The 17,412-nt window shown below is 45.0% G+C and overlaps 1 protein-coding gene across 1 annotated transcript; it reads left to right on the plus strand.

Annotated features, from left to right (window-relative positions):
• The first annotated feature begins 102 nt into the window (after positions 1-102).
• Positions 103-16,758, plus strand: LOC135671490 (transcription factor bHLH140-like). The gene is made up of 5 exons (XM_065179652.1): positions 103-322; positions 1,608-2,560; positions 15,160-15,913; positions 15,979-16,149; positions 16,230-16,758. The coding sequence occupies exons 1-5, from the start codon at positions 158-160 to the stop codon at positions 16,557-16,559; spliced, it is 2,373 nt and encodes a 790-aa protein (XP_065035724.1). The 5' UTR covers positions 103-157; the 3' UTR covers positions 16,560-16,758.
• The last annotated feature ends 654 nt before the right edge of the window (positions 16,759-17,412 follow it).

Genomic DNA, 17,412 nt, shown 5'->3' on the forward strand with positions numbered 1-17,412 from the left:
AAAAAATCGAAAGTTAGCGTTTTACTGAAAATTCATCATATATATATATATATAAATATAATTTTGTTATCAATGATATTTAAATTCTAATATTCGATACAAATCCGACCATCATTTGTCTCTCTTTTGCTTCGTCTTGAAACCCTCGTCGAGGGAGATGGAGAACGACCCAAACCCCCATGACCCTTCGTCCGCTGGAGGCGGGGAAGAGGCGAAGAAGGGCCTCGTTGTCCTCCTCGTGGGCGCCCCCGGCAGCGGGAAGTCCACCTTCTGCAGCGACGTCATGGCCGCCGCCCGCCGCCCCTGGGTCCGCGTTTGCCAGGTCGGCCCCCTTTTTGCTGTTTCCCCTCTATCGATGGATTCGTGAGACCTAATTGTCGCGTAAAGCCTTCGTTTTCGAAATCCGATTGCTTTCTGCTTTTGTACTCTCCGTTGCATGCGAAACAGCAGGATGAGCCTCGACTGATCTTAGGATTCGTTGGAAGCGGTGGCTCTGAATTCTATTTGTTGTTGTCATATTCGTCAGCTTCTCTTGCAGAGTTTGGTGTATCTTGGATTCAATAAAGTTGTTTCCTTTGCGTAGGGTGACTTCGATTTTAGGGAGAAATGAAGTGTCTTGCCGTGTACTTATTGGCCTAAGTAACGATTCAAGTTGTACATTTGATCTAGGCTCTGGATGTGAAATGTATAATGTGTTTGATTCCAGTACATCCTTCATGACGTGAGCTGCATTATAATTCGTCTTGTCATAGCTGGTTTTGTTATTCGAACTCTTCTTCTGATGCTCAGGGTTCAATATCTCTTCGTTGATGACATGAGTATTGCTTATGTCAGATTGATAATTATTTGATGCATAGTCATTTATCTCAGTATTTCACATTTTGGTCGTATTTGTTTCTTCCAACATAGCTCAAGAATGAATTTGATAATGCACACATCAGATTGCAGGTAGGTTTCTGTGTTGTTTCCATCTTTGTTGCATGCAAGAGTTAACAATGTGGATTATAAAACTTTTTTCTTTATTTCTACTTCCTGTTTAGATATTTGATTGAACCTTGAAGTCTCGTGCAATGGTGATTTCTAAGTGAGATGATTGTTTAACTTAACTCCTGACAATTTCCTGTTTAGGTATTTGTTTGAACCTTTCAGTCTTAGTTTTTGTTCCTTGAGATGGGAAGGTAAATGAAAATTTGATTTATTTAATTTTATGGTATCCTCTTGTGTCAATTTTCTATTATTATAGTGGTTATTCTGGGTATAAACTAAGTGCATCTTTTCCTTAAGTTTTTATGTTCTTATTTGAACCATCTTTTATACCATTAGATGAAATATTTGACCCACTAGGTTGAGAGGTTGGTTTCTTTGGAAACCTCGGTAAAGATACTTTAGTTTGAGTTGTTTATGGACTCTCTTTCTTGGTTGTTACTTCTGTTCTTCTTTGACTAATAAATATGGTCTAATTAGCTCATGTTGCTTAAAGGAAATTCTTGTTCAGACTCATTTTGATGTTTGAAATTTACAGTATTGCATCCAATTCCTCATGTTAAAAAATGCATGTATTCACCTTGTCTTCTTTTTTCCTCACAACTTTACTATTATTCTTATAGGATACCATCGCAAATGGCAAACAGGGAACAAAGTCACAGTGTTTAATGAGTGCAGCTGCTGCACTCAAAGATGGTAAAAGTGTATTCATTGATCGATGCAACCTTGAACAAGAACAACGAGCTGATTTTGTTAAACTTGGTGAAGCACAAGTAGCTGTGCATGCAGTGGTTCTTGATCTTCCTGCTCGATTGTGTATTTCTCGGTCAGTAAAGCGGACTGGGCATGAGGGGAAACTACAAGGTGGGAAAGCTGCTGCAGTTGTTAACCGTATGCTACAAAAGAAAGAGTTACCAAAATTAAGTGAAGGATTCTCTCGGATAACATTCTGTCACAGTGAAAATGATGTCAAAGAAGCTGTTAAAGCATACAACAATCTTGGTCCATCGGGCAACCTTTCAGCTGGAGTATTTGGACAGAAGAATAAGGATGACAAAGTCCAGCTTGGAATAATGAGATTTCTGAAGAAAGTAGATAAACAAGATCAAGATGCAGGCAAGGATATAACATCTGATCAAAATTTAACTCAGGCAAATGTTCCAAGACAAGATTCTATAGGCAATACCTTCACTGCTGAACTTGAAAACAAAAATGAGGATCAGGGAAGTTTGAATGATGAGAACTCTTCAGACAGATCTTTTGTCGGTGGTAGTTCCTGTAATGATGTTCATACTCTGGCTTTTCCATCTATTTCGACATCTGATTTTCAATTTGACCTTGAGAAGGCATCCGACATCATAGTAGATAGTGTTTCTGATTTCTTGAATAAGTTTGACAGTGTCAGGCTTGTTCTAGTGGACCTGAGTGATAAGTCAAAGATTTTATCCTTGGTCAGGAAAAAGGCAGCAAAGAAGAATATCGAATCTAATAAGTTTTTCACGTTTGTTGGAGACATTACACAGCTGTACACAAAAGGAAACTTCAGGTGTAATGTCATAGCCAATGCTACCAACTGGTAAGATTTTATTTTCATACTCTGATTGAAGATCATCCTATTTACTTGAACTCTTTTGGAACATGACTTCTGGAATGCCTTGTTTAAATAATTATTTTGTGTATAACGTGTGGAAAAGATGTGGTGGGTAACTTGGTTTCATTCCATTCATTATTGTAAATTATCGGGGACTAAAGTTTGTTTTCTGTATGGAGAATTAAATAGAACTTATAAATTGTTATTACCTACTAGGTGATTTCCAAAACTGTGTCTGTACTCCACAGTTGGAAATGGACCCACTTGTCCACATTGGTTAAAGATGAACATGTAATATCAGAAATATTGAAACTGGGTATAGTTTCTTTAGTTGGTAGCAAGGATGTATTAAATGATGAACTATATATTCTCAAGCAAAGGCTTGGACGTTGCCAGTGTGTTAATCATTTGAATGAAAACGAGTATGTGAAATGCAATTTTAAGATAATGTTCTATGATATAGAGCTCAGTGTTGAATAATAAAACACCAATTGTTGATGTAGTTACATTGGTAACGTCTTGGTCAAGATGTTTAGTAAATGATGTGTGCTTTAATACTTTGCAGAACCTGATGACGGGTTCATTGCTGATCATCCAAATTGCTGCAACATAGAGAAGGCTCAAGATGGTGAAAAAAGCACAGTAGAAATGAGAATAATAAAGTGCCTATCAGAAAGCTTGCAATGAGTTGCTGCTTGAAGAAGTGATTGTGAAGTTTGCTATTGTTGCCCCCCATCCCCAAGTCCCACACCCGGCCATCATAATAGATGAACCACCACAAACTATTGCCATAACAAAAGCCAGCCCCTATTAAACTTAAATAATAGGCCAATATGGCTATGCATACATTTGTATGCTTATTCACTACTCAGGATAGGATATCCCTCAATATTACCACCCACGACAACATGGACCTAGTTTAGCACTCGTGTAAAATGAATTATTTGTTGGCTTCAAAGGGTTCTTCAAGAATTCTAGCTTGTATATGTACATTTGACCTACTAAGTATGCACCTTGTCAAGGCATAATTGTGTTAGATTGTCTATTAACTTTAGGCATTCACTAGAGTTTATGCTGTGGGTGTCCTAATATCATGTAAATATGCTATAGTAGGTGCTACCCAAAGATTTGAATTTATAGTTAGGATTCAATAAGATCTGTCTGGTGTAAACTCTAGAATTTAAATTTTTGTTGGCCATCTTAAGTCTTATATTGATCTTGATGAACAAATTAGTTTATGCTGCTTATTTCAATGGCCGTCTACTTTCTGAGTGCTATATCTGCATATTAGTTCATGTTGTATGGTTTCATGCATGGTTTGCCTTATTAGTCCGTACTGGTGTACCAACTGGCCATTGGTATAGTACGTGCTCAATTGTACTGATGCATTGACACATGTTATTGTGAGGCATATCGACAAACCGATATGTACCACCCATACTGGTCTCTTATCGGACCAGTATGTACCGCTCATACCGGGCTGTCACGGATTTAGCTGGAATTGCCTAAGTCATGAGGCACCCTTGCGGCCAAGACGCGAACTTAGCTTGAGTTGCCTAAGTCGTAATGCACCATTGCGCCAACTTCTCGGACTTAGTTGGGATTGCGTAAGTCTTGAGGCGTCCTTGCGACATATGCATCCGCAAAGGTTTAGCCTAGTTGCAACCTCGTTCAGGTCCCGAAGGACTTGTAAAACAAAAAGTTGATTAGATTGAAAACGAGCGACGGACAAGTCCCGACGTCTCGCAAAGAGGGAAGCTTTACAAGCAATTCAGCAAGCACCTTGTGTGCACAGGAGAAAAGAGAGGAAAGAGGAAAACAAGGACTTTAGAAGGTAGAACGAACAGTTGCAAGTCCATAAACAACTGCTCGCCGGGTGCCGGGCGCGAAGGCAAGTTCCCGTCAAGTCAACGTGCGAACTTGTGAAGATTTTTCAACGCCCGACAATATACCGAAGCCCTATCCAGCCCTGTGCCACCCGGGGGGTTCCAGGGTGCTGAGATGGCTGACGTTTTGTGTGCTGCAGCGGGCTGCAGAAAACAACCTGCGGCACGTGAAAACGGAGCCATTTTGGGGCTTTTTGGCCCGGCGCGGTGAGCGGTCGCACTGTGCGTTGCAAACTGTTCGAACATGTATTTTTACAAGCAAAAACACACAAAACTAAGGCAAAACAAGTTGCCATATCTCTGTTCAAGCATGCAAAAGCGACGAACGGTTCGTTGAACGAAGTTATTGCGAGTGCGCGACGACCGTTCGTGACATTCTTCCCCACTTAAACTGTCGACGCCCTCGTTGATGCTTGTTGGTAGTTGTTGATTATTGCTTCTTCATGTCGTAGGGCGTCTTCGGGCTCCCAATTGGCTTCAGTTCGGGGAAGCTTTTGCCATTTCACCAAGTACTCGGTCTGCTCAACTCCATTGAGTAGCTTTATCTTGCGATCTGCCAGAATGGTTTCGACTCGCTTCTCGTAGGAGGCTCTGGTGGGGGGTAGCCGAGTTGGAACACTTCAGGAAGCATCTTGCGGATCTGAGTGGTAGGCTTTCAAGTTGCTGGCATGAAAAACATTGTGAATTTTGAGCCATGCTGACAGCTGCAACCTGTAGGAGACATTGCCCACCTTATTGATAATTGGGAAGGGCCCTTTATACTTGCGCACCAATCCTTTGTGTACTTTGTTCCTAAAGAATTGGAGTGATGCTGGTTGGAGCTTCACCAACACCAAATCGCCGACTTTGAACTCTTGTGGTCGCCTTCCCAAGTCGGCCCACTTCTTCATCTTTTTGGCCGCCTTCTTCAAGTAAGCCCGTACAATATTTGCATTTTGATGCCATTCTTTTGCAAAGTGATATGCTGACGGACTACTTCTAGTGTATCCAATAGCCAAGGTGTGAGGAGTCGATGGTTGTTGTCCTGTAATTATCTCGAAGGGGCTCTTGTTGGACGCAAAGCTCTGCTGCAAATTGTATGAGAATTGGGTTATGTCCAACAGCTTCACCCAATCTTGTTGGTTGGCACTCACGTAGTGCTGAAGATATTGCTCTAGGAGCGAGTTTATCCTTTCAGTTTGGCCATCCGTCTGGGGGTGGAGGCTTGTGGAGAAGTATAACTTGGACCTCAACATTTTGAATAGCTCGGTCCAGAATCGTCCCAAGAATCGAGCGTCTCGATCACTGATGATATTGTGCGGGACTCCCCAATACTTCACCACATTCTTCATCATCAGCTTGGTCGCCTCTTCTGCTGAACAGTGTAGGGGTGCAGTAATAAAAGTTGCATACTTTGAAAATCGATCGACCACCACGAGTATCGATCCGAGTCCCCCTACTGTCGGCAAGCTTGATATGAAGTCCAAGGAAATGCTCTCCCACGACCTTTCTGGTACGGACAATGGCTCCAAAAGTCCCACTGGCTTCCGCTGCTCCACCTTGTCTTATTGGCAAGTGAGACACGTTCGAACATATTCCTCCACATCAGTCCTCATCTTCGGCCAGTAGAAGGCCCTCTCCACGAGAGCTAAGGTTCTGTGAATGCCCGGATGTCCAGCCCAAAGGGAATCGTGACACTCTCTAAAGAGCTCACTCCTCAAATTGTCTACTCGAGGGACATAAACCCTATTCCCTTTTGTGTAAACGAGTCCCTCTTTGACCTAAAATCGTCGTGCCTTGCCTGCTTTGTTGAGCTGCATCAGGGTTACTCCCTGGGGATCACTGTACAGTCCATCCCTGATCCTGGAAAGGAAGTTGGAGTGCAACTGACTTGCTTGGCCTCTGCCCTCTAATTGTACAGCATTCACACGCTCTACTTTCCGACTCAATGCATCGGCCACGACATTTGCTTTTCCGGGTTTGTACTCCATTGCTATATCAAACTCAGCCAGGAAGTCCTGCCATCATGCTTGCTTTGGGGAGAGTTTCTTATGAGTTTGGAAATAGCTCAATGCGATGTTGTCTGTCCTCAGTACAAATCGCGATCCAAGAAGGTAGTGCCGCCAAACTCGTAGACAGTGGACCACTGTTATCATCTCCTTCTCGTGCACCGGATACCGCCGCTCGGTCTCATTGAGCTTGCGGCTCTCGTAGGCCACCGGATGACCCTCCTGCATGAGCACTCCCCCAATAGCGAAGTCTGAAGCATCTGTATGGACTTCGAAGGGCTCCTCATAGTCCGACAATTTGAGCACTAGTTCTTCCAACACAGCAGCCTGCAGATCTTGGAACGCAGCTTCACATTTATCAGACCACCCCCAAGGCTGCTCCTCCTTCAGCAACTCTGTCAGTGGAGTTGCACGTTTCGAATACCCCGCTATGAAGCGCCGATAGTAGTTGACGAAACCAAGGAAGGATCTCAACTTTGGCACCTTCTTTGGAGTTCGTCATTTCGCAACAGCTTACATCTTCGACTTGTCCATCCGAATGGAGCCATCACCGATTCGATGCCCCAAGAATAAGATCTTCATTTGAGCAAAGTAGCACTTCTCCCTTTTCACGAACAAAGTGTTCTCCCTGAGAACCTTGAAAATGGTCCGAAGGTGCTCCACATGCTCTTCGAGCGTTTGGTTGTAGACGACGATATCGTCCCAGTAGACGACCACAAACTTATTAAAATACTCTTTGAATAGTTGGTTCATAAGAGTGCAGAACGTGGTCGGAGCATTGGTTAAGCCAAAAGGCATCACCAAGAACTCAAACGCTCCATACCTGGTCACGCAGGTAGTCTTCGCTTCGTCGCCTTCAGCAATGCGCACCTGCCAGTATCTCGATCGGAGGTCGAGTTTGGAGAAATACTTGGCCTTGCCCAATTGGTCGAACAAGTCCGTGATGAGCGGGATTGGATACTTGTTCTTCACCGTCACTTTGTTGAGGGCTCGATAATCGACGCATAATCGAAGGCTCCCATGTTGTTTATTTTGGAAGAGAATTGGAGCTCCGAATGGTGCTTTAGAATTACAGATGAGACCACCGCTTAGTAGTTCATCTAACTGCTTTCTGAGTTCTGCCAACTCAGGAGGGGGCATGCGGTATGGTGGTCTCGTTGGAGGCTTCACTCCTGGCTCCAGCTCGATGTGATGATCCACGCCTTTGCGTGGCGGTAGAGTCTTCGGCAACTCGGGTGGCATAACATCTGTGAACTCCTTCAGGACGTTCGCCCACCGCAGCAGGTTCATGAATGGCCTTCTGGTCGAGTGGCTCTAGCTTTATAGCAGCCACGAATGTTAATTCGCCTTTTCGTACCCTATTCTTCAGTTGTAATGCTGATATCTGTTGGGGTTCCCTGGTTCCTCTCTGAGAGACGGGAACTACACAGGGGTTGTCACCTCCCATCATACATAGGGAGTTTAGGAACGACATTGGCACCAACTTCGCCAATTGCATGAATTCCATTCCAAGAATCACTTGGAAGTCGTCCAGTGGCACCACCATCATGTTTGTGCTCCTGCTCCATGTTCCGATCTTGATGGGAACTCCCTTTGCCAACCCGGAGATTCGCTTAGCCTCCGAGTTCACTGCCTTCATTCGACTTGAGTTCTTCTCCAAGATCAGCGCAAGTCGCTTTGCTTCTCGATCGGTAATAAAGTTTTGGGTAACTCCCGTGTCCACCATTGCATGGGTTGTTTGGCCATTGAGCTTAATGTCCACGTACATCAGCTCGCTACTTCCTGCTTTCAATGACTTTGCCTTATTGTTCTCCCCCACTTGACCCTGCAATGCATTTAACAAACGTATTGCTCCCATTCGGGGACCCTGCGACTCCTCATCGTCACTGCTAGATTCTGAACTGCTTGAACCAAGGGCGACGACTTTGCCCTTGTTTGATTTGGGGGGATGGATGGAAGCTGTTAAAGCATTGAGTGCCTGTTTTTGTGGGCACTCCCTCACCATGTGCAGCCCTCCGCACAAGAAGCATCCGCCAGTCTTCGGGGCCTTAGGTTTTGAGCTTGGCTCTTTGTGGGAACTCTTCTTCCTTTGTTCGCCCCCGGGCTCCTTCTCTCGAGAATATTTTGGAGGGCGATTTCCTGAAGATTGTTTCCTTTTTCCCGGGTCCTCAGAGGAAACAAAGTTGGTGAACCTTTCTGCAGTAGCAATTGCCCCGATCACATCGGTGACATTCCTTCGATGTAGTTCTTGTTGAGCCGATGACTTCAAACCATCGAGGAAGCTGAACAGTTTATCCTTCTCGGACATGTCCTGTATGTCCAGCATTAGTACAAAAAATTGCTTCACGTAGTCTCGAATGGAAGTACTTTGGCGGAGTTGTCTTAGTTTCCTGCTTGCGACGAACTCTGTGTTCTTAGGTAGAAACCGAGTTCTCAACTCCCGCTTTAAGTCCTCCCATGTGTCCACCCGACACCGACCTTGTTGGATCTCCTTCCATCGGGTTCGCCACCAAAGGTTTGCATCCCCGTTCAGATAAATGGTTGCTATTGAAACTTTGGTATCTTCATAATCATGCATGTAGCTTGAAAGTACTGTTCCATGCCAAATAAGAAATTCTCGAGCTTTTTTGCATCCCTAGCACTTCCATAGCAATGAGGCTCAGGTACCCTCAGGTTTTGTGGCGGTGCAACGCGGGTGTTGCTCCCTCCCGCATTTAGTGCCCTTGTGAGTGCTGTCACTTTAGAAGCGAGTTCCGCCACGACTTCGTGCAAATGTTGCACGGAGTCTTTAATATCATCCGTTAGTCGATCGACTAGGGCCTCAACCTTGTTGATTCGGGATTTAGCTTCTTCTTGTGAGCTCTCTACCCCAAGAAGCCTTCACTGGCCTTGGTAGAGTTCCTCCAAGCTCACTTCAAGAACATCCAAGTGGGTTTCCGCCGCTGTGAGTCTCTCCTTATGACTCCTCTTCCCGGTTGGCGCTCCAGATTGTGCCTCCTCCGCTCGTGGAGAGCAGCCAATTTCTCGCTCATCATGTTCGCTGCCACGATCCTCCAAAGCGGCTCCAACGACATGAGAGTGAGTTTGCACTTGCAACCCACCTACGGCTGCTTGGGGCAAAGGTCCGGCTTGCCCCACCTTGCTCGATTCGCCACGATGCTTGGCCATGGCAAGATTGCGAAGTTCCTTCGCTGCTTGCTCGAATTGCTTGCTCGCTCTGATACCACAATGTCACGGACTTAGTTGGAATTGCCTAAGTCGTGAGGCACCCTTGCGGCTAAGACGCGAACTTAGCTTGAGTTGCCTAAGTCGCAACGCACCCTTGCACCAACTTCTCGGACGTAGCTGGGATTGCCTAAGTCTTGAGGCGTCCTTGCGACATATGCGTCCGCAAAGGTTCAGCATAGTTGCAACCTCGTACAGGTCCCGAAGGTCCTGTAAAACAAAAAGTTGATTAGATTGAAAACGAGCGACGGACAAGTCCCGACGTCTCGCAAAGAGGGAAGCTTTACAAGTAATTCAGCAAGCACCTTGTGTGCATAGGAGAAAAGAGAGGAAGGAGGAAAACAAGGACTTTAGAAGGTAGAACGAACAGTTGCAAGTCCATAAACAACTGCTCACCGGGTTGTCACGGACAAACTTCTAAACAAGATGTTTGATGTAATGCTTATGTATGTCCGTGTCTTTTGGCATGTTCATGCCTTGTACAACATGTAGAGGGGCGGCCGAAGGCTTAATAGTCCCATTTTAGTTGAGTTGGTGGCCTCTTTAGGCTTGTAAATAAAGGTTGTGTCATGTGGACACGTGCGAGAGATTTTCGGTTTGTAATGGACCATTTTACCCTTTGTTGTGCCATTGTTCAGAGCTTGTAAAGTCTGTTTGTAATTTGCATTGTCTATAAAGTGTTTTTCGGAGATGTTTGCTTGTGGATCCCGATTGAGGCGTTCTCTCTAACCCGTTCTCTCTTTTATTGGTCCTAAGGGATAATGGGAGGCTTCGGGGAGGCTGACCTTTGCGGATGGACACGCAAGGGTGCCGCACGACTTAGGCAAACCAGCTAAGTCCGTGATAGATGGTATCAGAGCGGGACAAGCACTCATAGAAACACTTAGCATGCAAACGTTGGGGACCTAGCGGGGCTGCGTTGAGGGCAGTCAGCACACGTGCGACTGTTTGGGGGAAAACAGGCATAGAGATGTAGGGAAAAGGAGTCGCTCAGAGGAGCGGGTATCTGACATTGGCATTCGGAGGAATGGCCAACCTTTCGCGCAAGAGGCACCACGAGAACAGGCAAGCTTGGAAGAATGTGGAGCGCACAAAGGTTGGGATGGCTGAGTTTGACCTATGGCTCAACGTTGACAACCATACTTGATGGTGCTCAAGCCAAGCGAGGCGCTTGGTAAAGGATGAGACCATGCAAGGTGGAATGAGTTGCTCAACGACCAAAAGAGTTATGCAAAGCTCACAGAGGTGAGGGGAATTGCTAACTCGAAGAATCTGGTACTCATGCATGGGCTTGTATGCGGACGATGGAATGTTCGTGGCCATCCCAAGGCGACCGAAACTCGGCGCCATGGAGCATTGAAACTTTCTCTTCGGCATGTGAAGGATACGTCCGTAGGAGGCTGAAGTGTGCAATGAGTTCAGCATGTTGCTAGGCCTTGAGGGGTGCAGTGGGGACTGTATTGACGGGGAGTCGCAATCTAGCAAGTGCGTTTGCAAGAGGCAGAACAATGCACAGTTTGTTCAGCAGATCGGAGTAGTCCAAGGGGATGGTGGTCTTCGAAACGAAGAGAGATGTTGCTCCAATGGGACAGTTATCCAGGAGGGATAAGTCTCGGCTCTCCAGAGGGAGAATCATGTGAGACGGACCTCACATGTTGAGGAGGAGTACCTCAACAAACAACAACTCCACAAAGCTCGATGGACTGAGCAAGCGGCGAGGAGTCGTCACATGATCTCGCTTGAGAGAATGCATTGGTGGATGCATTGCGAGATCAAGTGGGGGAGCGACCCAAAGCAACTTAAATGAAGGCACACTTGGAGTCGATATGGAGATCGGACTCAAGGGAGGGCTGACCCCTGGAATGGTGGGCGCGAGGGCCACCATCGACTCAATGAAAAAACGAGGAGCGGAGCAACTTGGGTGTAACTTGGCGAAGTACTCAAGCCGCATGAAGGGAGCCTGCATAGAAGTTGGAACATGGAGCAGAGGCACAGGGCTTTCCTTAGACAGAGGTCAAGGACATGAACTCTTGCAGAGGCAAGAGTAGGATCATGTTGTTCCATGGGTCCTTCATTCTGACGGAGCGGACTCATCTTGCATGGTGCCGAAGAAGAAGGGAGCTTCTGGGCACATGCACCTTATCTCGGAAAAGCATTTGATGGAGGAACTAAGGCGACTCAATTTGCGGAGACGAAGTTGGGTTCAGAAGGCCTTAACACGGGGCAAGAGGATGCAGAGGCGGGTACTCTTGAAGAATATGCCATAGTGTTGCCATTCAAGTTGCCATGAAGGAAGCGGTGCGCAGCGGAGATTGTGCTGGTAGGGGCAGAGGTCCAGGATCCAGACAATGGTGCACAAATTACAGTGAAGTCGGTGGACTTCGGGAGCTACTAGGCGACGGACTGTCCTAGAGCGGTGCTTCATCTAGGTGTGACCCAAGAGTGGGTGGATGAAGGTCGATTGCCAAAGGAGCGAACAAAATCGAAGGTGGAGGAGACCCTGCGATGTATTGGCAGAGGCCACACATGGAGGGTTCACAATTCGAGTTTATTCCACAAGGATCAGAATGCAATGGAGATGTCACCAGGAGGCGACATGGTGCAGTGGATCGTGGTGGAACAGTTCGTGGAAATGCGATACACACGACATAGTCCCGTGAGGGACTAGATCATACGGAGGTATGATCGGGAGCTACTGGAAGCTCCACTTCGGTGAACAACACGACGGTAAGAAGGGCTATGGATTCAAGGAGTGAAGGCCATGGTACCGCAGAGGCGGGTCTTCCGTGCGTGTATCGAATTTTGCATCGAATGAAAGCCTTGGTCATCAGCATATGGGGGCTGTGTTCCACCAAGGGAAAAGTTCGAAGGCAAGTACCAGTGAGTCCCATGGGAGGGACTTGATCATACAGAGGTATGATTGAAGCAGCTGGAGAGTTGGACTGCTCCAGAGCTCATATTCGCTTAAGGGAGCCCGGTAAGTCAGAGGACAAGGCCGAGTAAGCGAACGTTGCTACCAAGGAAGCTAAGGAGAACAGAACCGGTGCAAACCCTACAACGTGATGGCAGAGGCCATGCATGGGAGTTGCAGTCTGTCTTTCCATCGACCAAACGGACTGCTTGGAGAACACAGAGGTGTTGAAGCAGGGGGTCGAAAGGGGCGAAGAAGCGACGACGAGTCCAGAGGGACTTAGCTACCCAAAATCAAGCATCAGTTAGAATGGAGGTGGACTCAGAGGAGTGCCACGGAGACATATCTACTGATCGTGAAGGAAAGGGATGCAGATGCGAGGCGACGGATAGTAGGGCCATGGGCATGGCAGCGCCATGGTACCGCAGAGGCGGGACTTCCGTGAAAGTCATTGATCCCTTGCTCTCATGGAGGGAGAGCGCTTGGTTATGAAAGGGGCCGAGGAGGTGGAGAATGCAGAGGCAATCTCCAAGTACCGAGACAAGGCTGAAGGGCAGAGGCCGAAGAACTTCGTAAGACTGGTGTCAATGTGCTTCTCATCAAGATAGCCGAAAGTGAAGGACTTCGGGTCATGCAAGAGTGCATAACCAAGGAACGAAGCAGGCAGTACGCGGTGCTGTACCTTTGCTACTCAGAGGAGTAGGCGATAGGGTTGATGGAGAAGACGGTACAATCCCAGAGGCGACCAAACCTATGAGAGAATTACTCCAAGTTGGGGTGAAAACTTACTGCATTCTAGAAGTTCGAGGGCATTGAGAAGGTGAATCACAGTAACTAACTCAACGCAAGGAGTGCAAACACTTCAAGTGCTTCAGAAGTGTGAGCAAAGAGCAGGCGAAGGCTAGTAACCAGCTCGATGCATGGAGTACATCCTCGAGGAGGCGGGCGAAGTCAAGTAACCTTTGCCTTCTCAACCCTTAAGAGAATGGGCGAAAGCGAGTACCCCAATTCTCTTATCTATCCAGTAGAGGAGCTCTGCACAAGTTCAAAGACCCTTCGAAGATAATGAAAGACAATAGTTGTCAAATCCTCACCAACGGTGATCAGTGCTACTGAGAGTAGATTGTCCGCTTCATTTCCCAACGAAATGCCAATCGAAAGCGGAAGTGATGCGAACCTACTTGGATGTGACAACTAAGTGAAAGAAGAGTCAATGAGCAAATTTTGTGGAGGAAGGACCCAAAACTTCAAAAGTTTGCGAGACGATGCTCGTTAAAGCTCCAACAAGCATCCACCCAGTTCAAGCAGCATGAGGAATTTGAGAGACTGGCGCAGTAAGGATGGTCTTTTCCTTCATCTGGGGGATCCGCAGGAATCAACAAGGATCAACACAACTCAGCCAACCCCACACCAGAGTCAGAGTCATTGGTGAGTTGAAGCAGCATGGCGGATCAAAGGTTCGACTACTCAAAAACAGTAGCGGAGAGCAGTTAGGAGCCAAGAGGCGCATTGTAGCTGGAGCAGAAGATTGAAGACTCAGCAAAGGCGAGGAGTTGCAGTGTCGACAAAGGCTTCAACGAGGACGTCGAAGGAATAAGTGGGGGAGAATGTCACGGACAAACTTCTAAACAAGATGTTTGATGTAATGCTTATGTATGTCCGTGTCTTTTGGCATGTTCATGCCTTGTACAGCATGTAGAGGGGCGGCTGAAGGCTTAATAGTCCCATTTTAGTTGAGTTGGTGGCCTCTTTAGGCTTGTAAATAAAGGTTGTGTCATGTGGACATGTGCGAGAGATTTTCGGTCTGTAATGGACCATTTTACCCTTTGTTGTGCCACTGTTCAGAGCTTGTAAAGTCTGTTTGTAATTTGCATTGTCTATGAAGTGTTTTTCGGAGATGTTTGCTTGTGGATCCCGATTGAGGCGTTCTCTCTAACCCGTTCTCTCTTTTGTTGGTCCTAAGGGATAATGAGAGGCTTCGGGGAGGCTGACCTTTGCGGACGGACACGCAAGGGTGCCGCACGACTTAGGCAAACCAACTAAGTCCGTGATAGGGTGCCGGGCACGAAGGCAAGTTCCCGTCAAGTCAACGTGCGAACTTGTGAAGATTTTTCAATGCCTAACAATATACCGAAGCCCCATCCAGCCCTATGCCACCCCGGGGGGTTCCAGGGTACTGAGATGGCTGACGTTTTGCGCGCTATAGAGGGCTGCAGAAAACAGCCCGCGACACGCGAAAACGGAGCCATTTTGGGGCTTTTTGGCCCGGTGCGGTGAGCGGTCGCACTGTGCGCTGCAACCTATTCGAACATGTATTTTTACAAGTAAAAACACAAAACTAAGGCAAAACAAGCTGCCATATCTCTGTTCAAGCATGCAAAAGCGACGAATGGTTTGTTGAATGAAGTTGTTGCGAGTGCGCGACGACCGTTCGTGACAGGGCGGTATGTCATGGTACGGTAAACCTTAGTTTCACGTTTTGCGTTGCCTATGAAGATCATAAATGAAAATTTTTACAACATAATCTGCTCAGGAACCGGGAATGTTTATATATCAGAGTGGTGCTTCATGCAGGCGGCTGAAACCAGGAGGTGGAGGTGTCAATGCAGCAATATATAGAGCAGCAGGTGATTCACTTGAAATTGCAACAAAGGAACGAGCAGAAACTCTTAGTCCTGGGAATTCTGTTGTTGTCCCTCTTCCTTCGTCTTCACCTCTCCACTTACGAGAAGGGGTGACTCATGTTATTCATGTTCTTGGACCAAACATGAACCCACAGAGACCAAATTATCTAAAGAATGACTATGTTGAAGGTTGCAAGATTCTTCATGATGCTTACTCATCGCTTTTTGAAAACTTTGCTTCCATCTTCAAGTGTCAAATGAGGAATGAAAGCAAAAGAAGTTCAAGTGGTATTTCTAATTCACAGAATCCCTTGAAAGGAACAACTGGCACTTGTTTCTCACATAGTGATCAAAAGATCAAGCGAGAGGGCTGGTATGATTCAGAGAGAAACAAAAAATGCAAAGGCTTTCCCTTCAATGCTGCTGCAAAGGAGAAAATCAGCACTCCACATGGCGGTCATGGATATGCACATTCTGAAACTCATTCTGATGTATTGAATTGGGATGAAAATTCTAGCAACTTGACGAGCAGTTCCAACCCAGGTCTTGAGGTGAAGGAAAAAAATTGTGCTGAAGTTTCAAAAAGGACATGGAATGCTTGGGCCCAAGCACTTCATGTAATTGCATTGAACCCTGAGAAACACAAGGATGTTGTGATGGAGATGTCAGATGACTTTGTTGTTTTAAATGACCTGTATCCCAAGGTTTGAAAATCAATATTTGTTTTGTCATTCACTGTCCATTTTCTTTAGCCACAATTACTGTGCAGGCGACAAAACATGTTCTGGTCCTGTCGAGATTGGACGGCCTTGATTGTCTTGTGGATGTCCACAAGGAACACCTTCCGTTATTGAAGCGAATGCATTCTGCAGGGCTAAAATGGGCCAAGATGTTCTTATGCGAGGATTCTTCTTTGATATTTAGACTTGGATATCATTCAGTAAGTTCATCATTATCATCAAATTTCTCATTATATCTACTTATTTAATCTGATTCTGGTCTGATGTGATTGTCATCAAGGTTCCATCAATGCGGCAACTGCATCTTCATGTCATAAGCCAAGATTTTGATTCGGCACACTTGAAGAACAAGAAACACTGGAACTCTTTCAACACCTTGTTCTTTCGTGATTCTGCTGACGCAATCAACGAAATCGAAAAGCATGGAGTGGCAACAGTTATCGAAGATGAGAGCTTGCTGAAAATGGAGTTGCGCTGCCACAGGTGTCGCAGTGCACATCCTAATATCCCAAGGCTGAAGTCTCACATTGCTAATTGCAAAGCTCCTCTGCCTACTCACCTTCTCCACAATGGTCTGCTTGTGTCTGCTGCATCAGAAAGTGTCGGGTGAAACCTCAAGAAATATCTCATGAAACCTCAAGAAATATCTCATGAAGCACTCTTTGTACATCTTTTTTTTGGACTTTGGAGTAGTTGATACAGAGCTTTGGTTTTGTTGTGGATAATTTTCCCTTCTTCAGTCATGAGGCACGTAAATCTCCTCTTAATATACTTTCTAAGATGCAAGCAGTGTTTATTTTGACGATTCATCCCCACAACCATTTCACATCAGCAAATTTCCTTTTGCATTGAAGATGTGCAAATTATATGGATCTTTTATCTTAATTAAATTAAGAGCATCTAAATATTTTATCTACATCATCCAATAATAATTTTTTATGTATTATTTTACCTTTCCTCGCATTATTAACATTAACTGTCTCGTTTGTTTATATGAGTTGTGGATTTATATATTCATATCATTTTTATCATCTATTAAGATTATACCTAATTATCTATGAATTTTTTTTTATTAACCTCATACATTCATATCAGTGAAAAAGTATTTTGCTGTCATAATACTTATTTTATAAAAAAAATTCTTTTAATCCAAAATTATTTTCTCTCCTATTTTAAGTATATAGTTATAGTATTGGAGTCTCATATATTGAATTACAACTATTAATAGAAATTATATATATATATATATATATATATATATATATATATATATATATATATATATATATATATACTAATGTGATTTTTGATATATATATATATACTTTATAAATATGATAAATGATATATTTATATTTTTTTTTACTTTTAAAGTTTAAGTACAAGCTTTTCAAAATATATTATTTATAATATTTTATAAAATTTTAATTGAGCATGCATAAGTATCAATGTCTACTTTAAGC

The sequence above is a fragment of the Musa acuminata genome, unplaced genomic scaffold (genome assembly GCF_036884655.1).
Source record: "Musa acuminata AAA Group cultivar baxijiao unplaced genomic scaffold, Cavendish_Baxijiao_AAA HiC_scaffold_1139, whole genome shotgun sequence".
NCBI lineage: Eukaryota > Viridiplantae > Streptophyta > Magnoliopsida > Zingiberales > Musaceae > Musa > Musa acuminata.

Coding starts and splice junctions, on each gene's coding strand:
- LOC135671490 (XM_065179652.1), top strand. CDS start 158: ATGGAGAACGACCCAAACCCCCATGACCCTTCGTCCGCTGGAGGCGGG. Junction 2,561..15,159: donor ATAGCCAATGCTACCAACTG/GTAAGATTTTAT, acceptor TGCTTCATGCAG/GCGGCTGAAACCAGGAGGTG. Junction 15,914..15,978: donor TAAATGACCTGTATCCCAAG/GTTTGAAAATCA, acceptor ATTACTGTGCAG/GCGACAAAACATGTTCTGGT.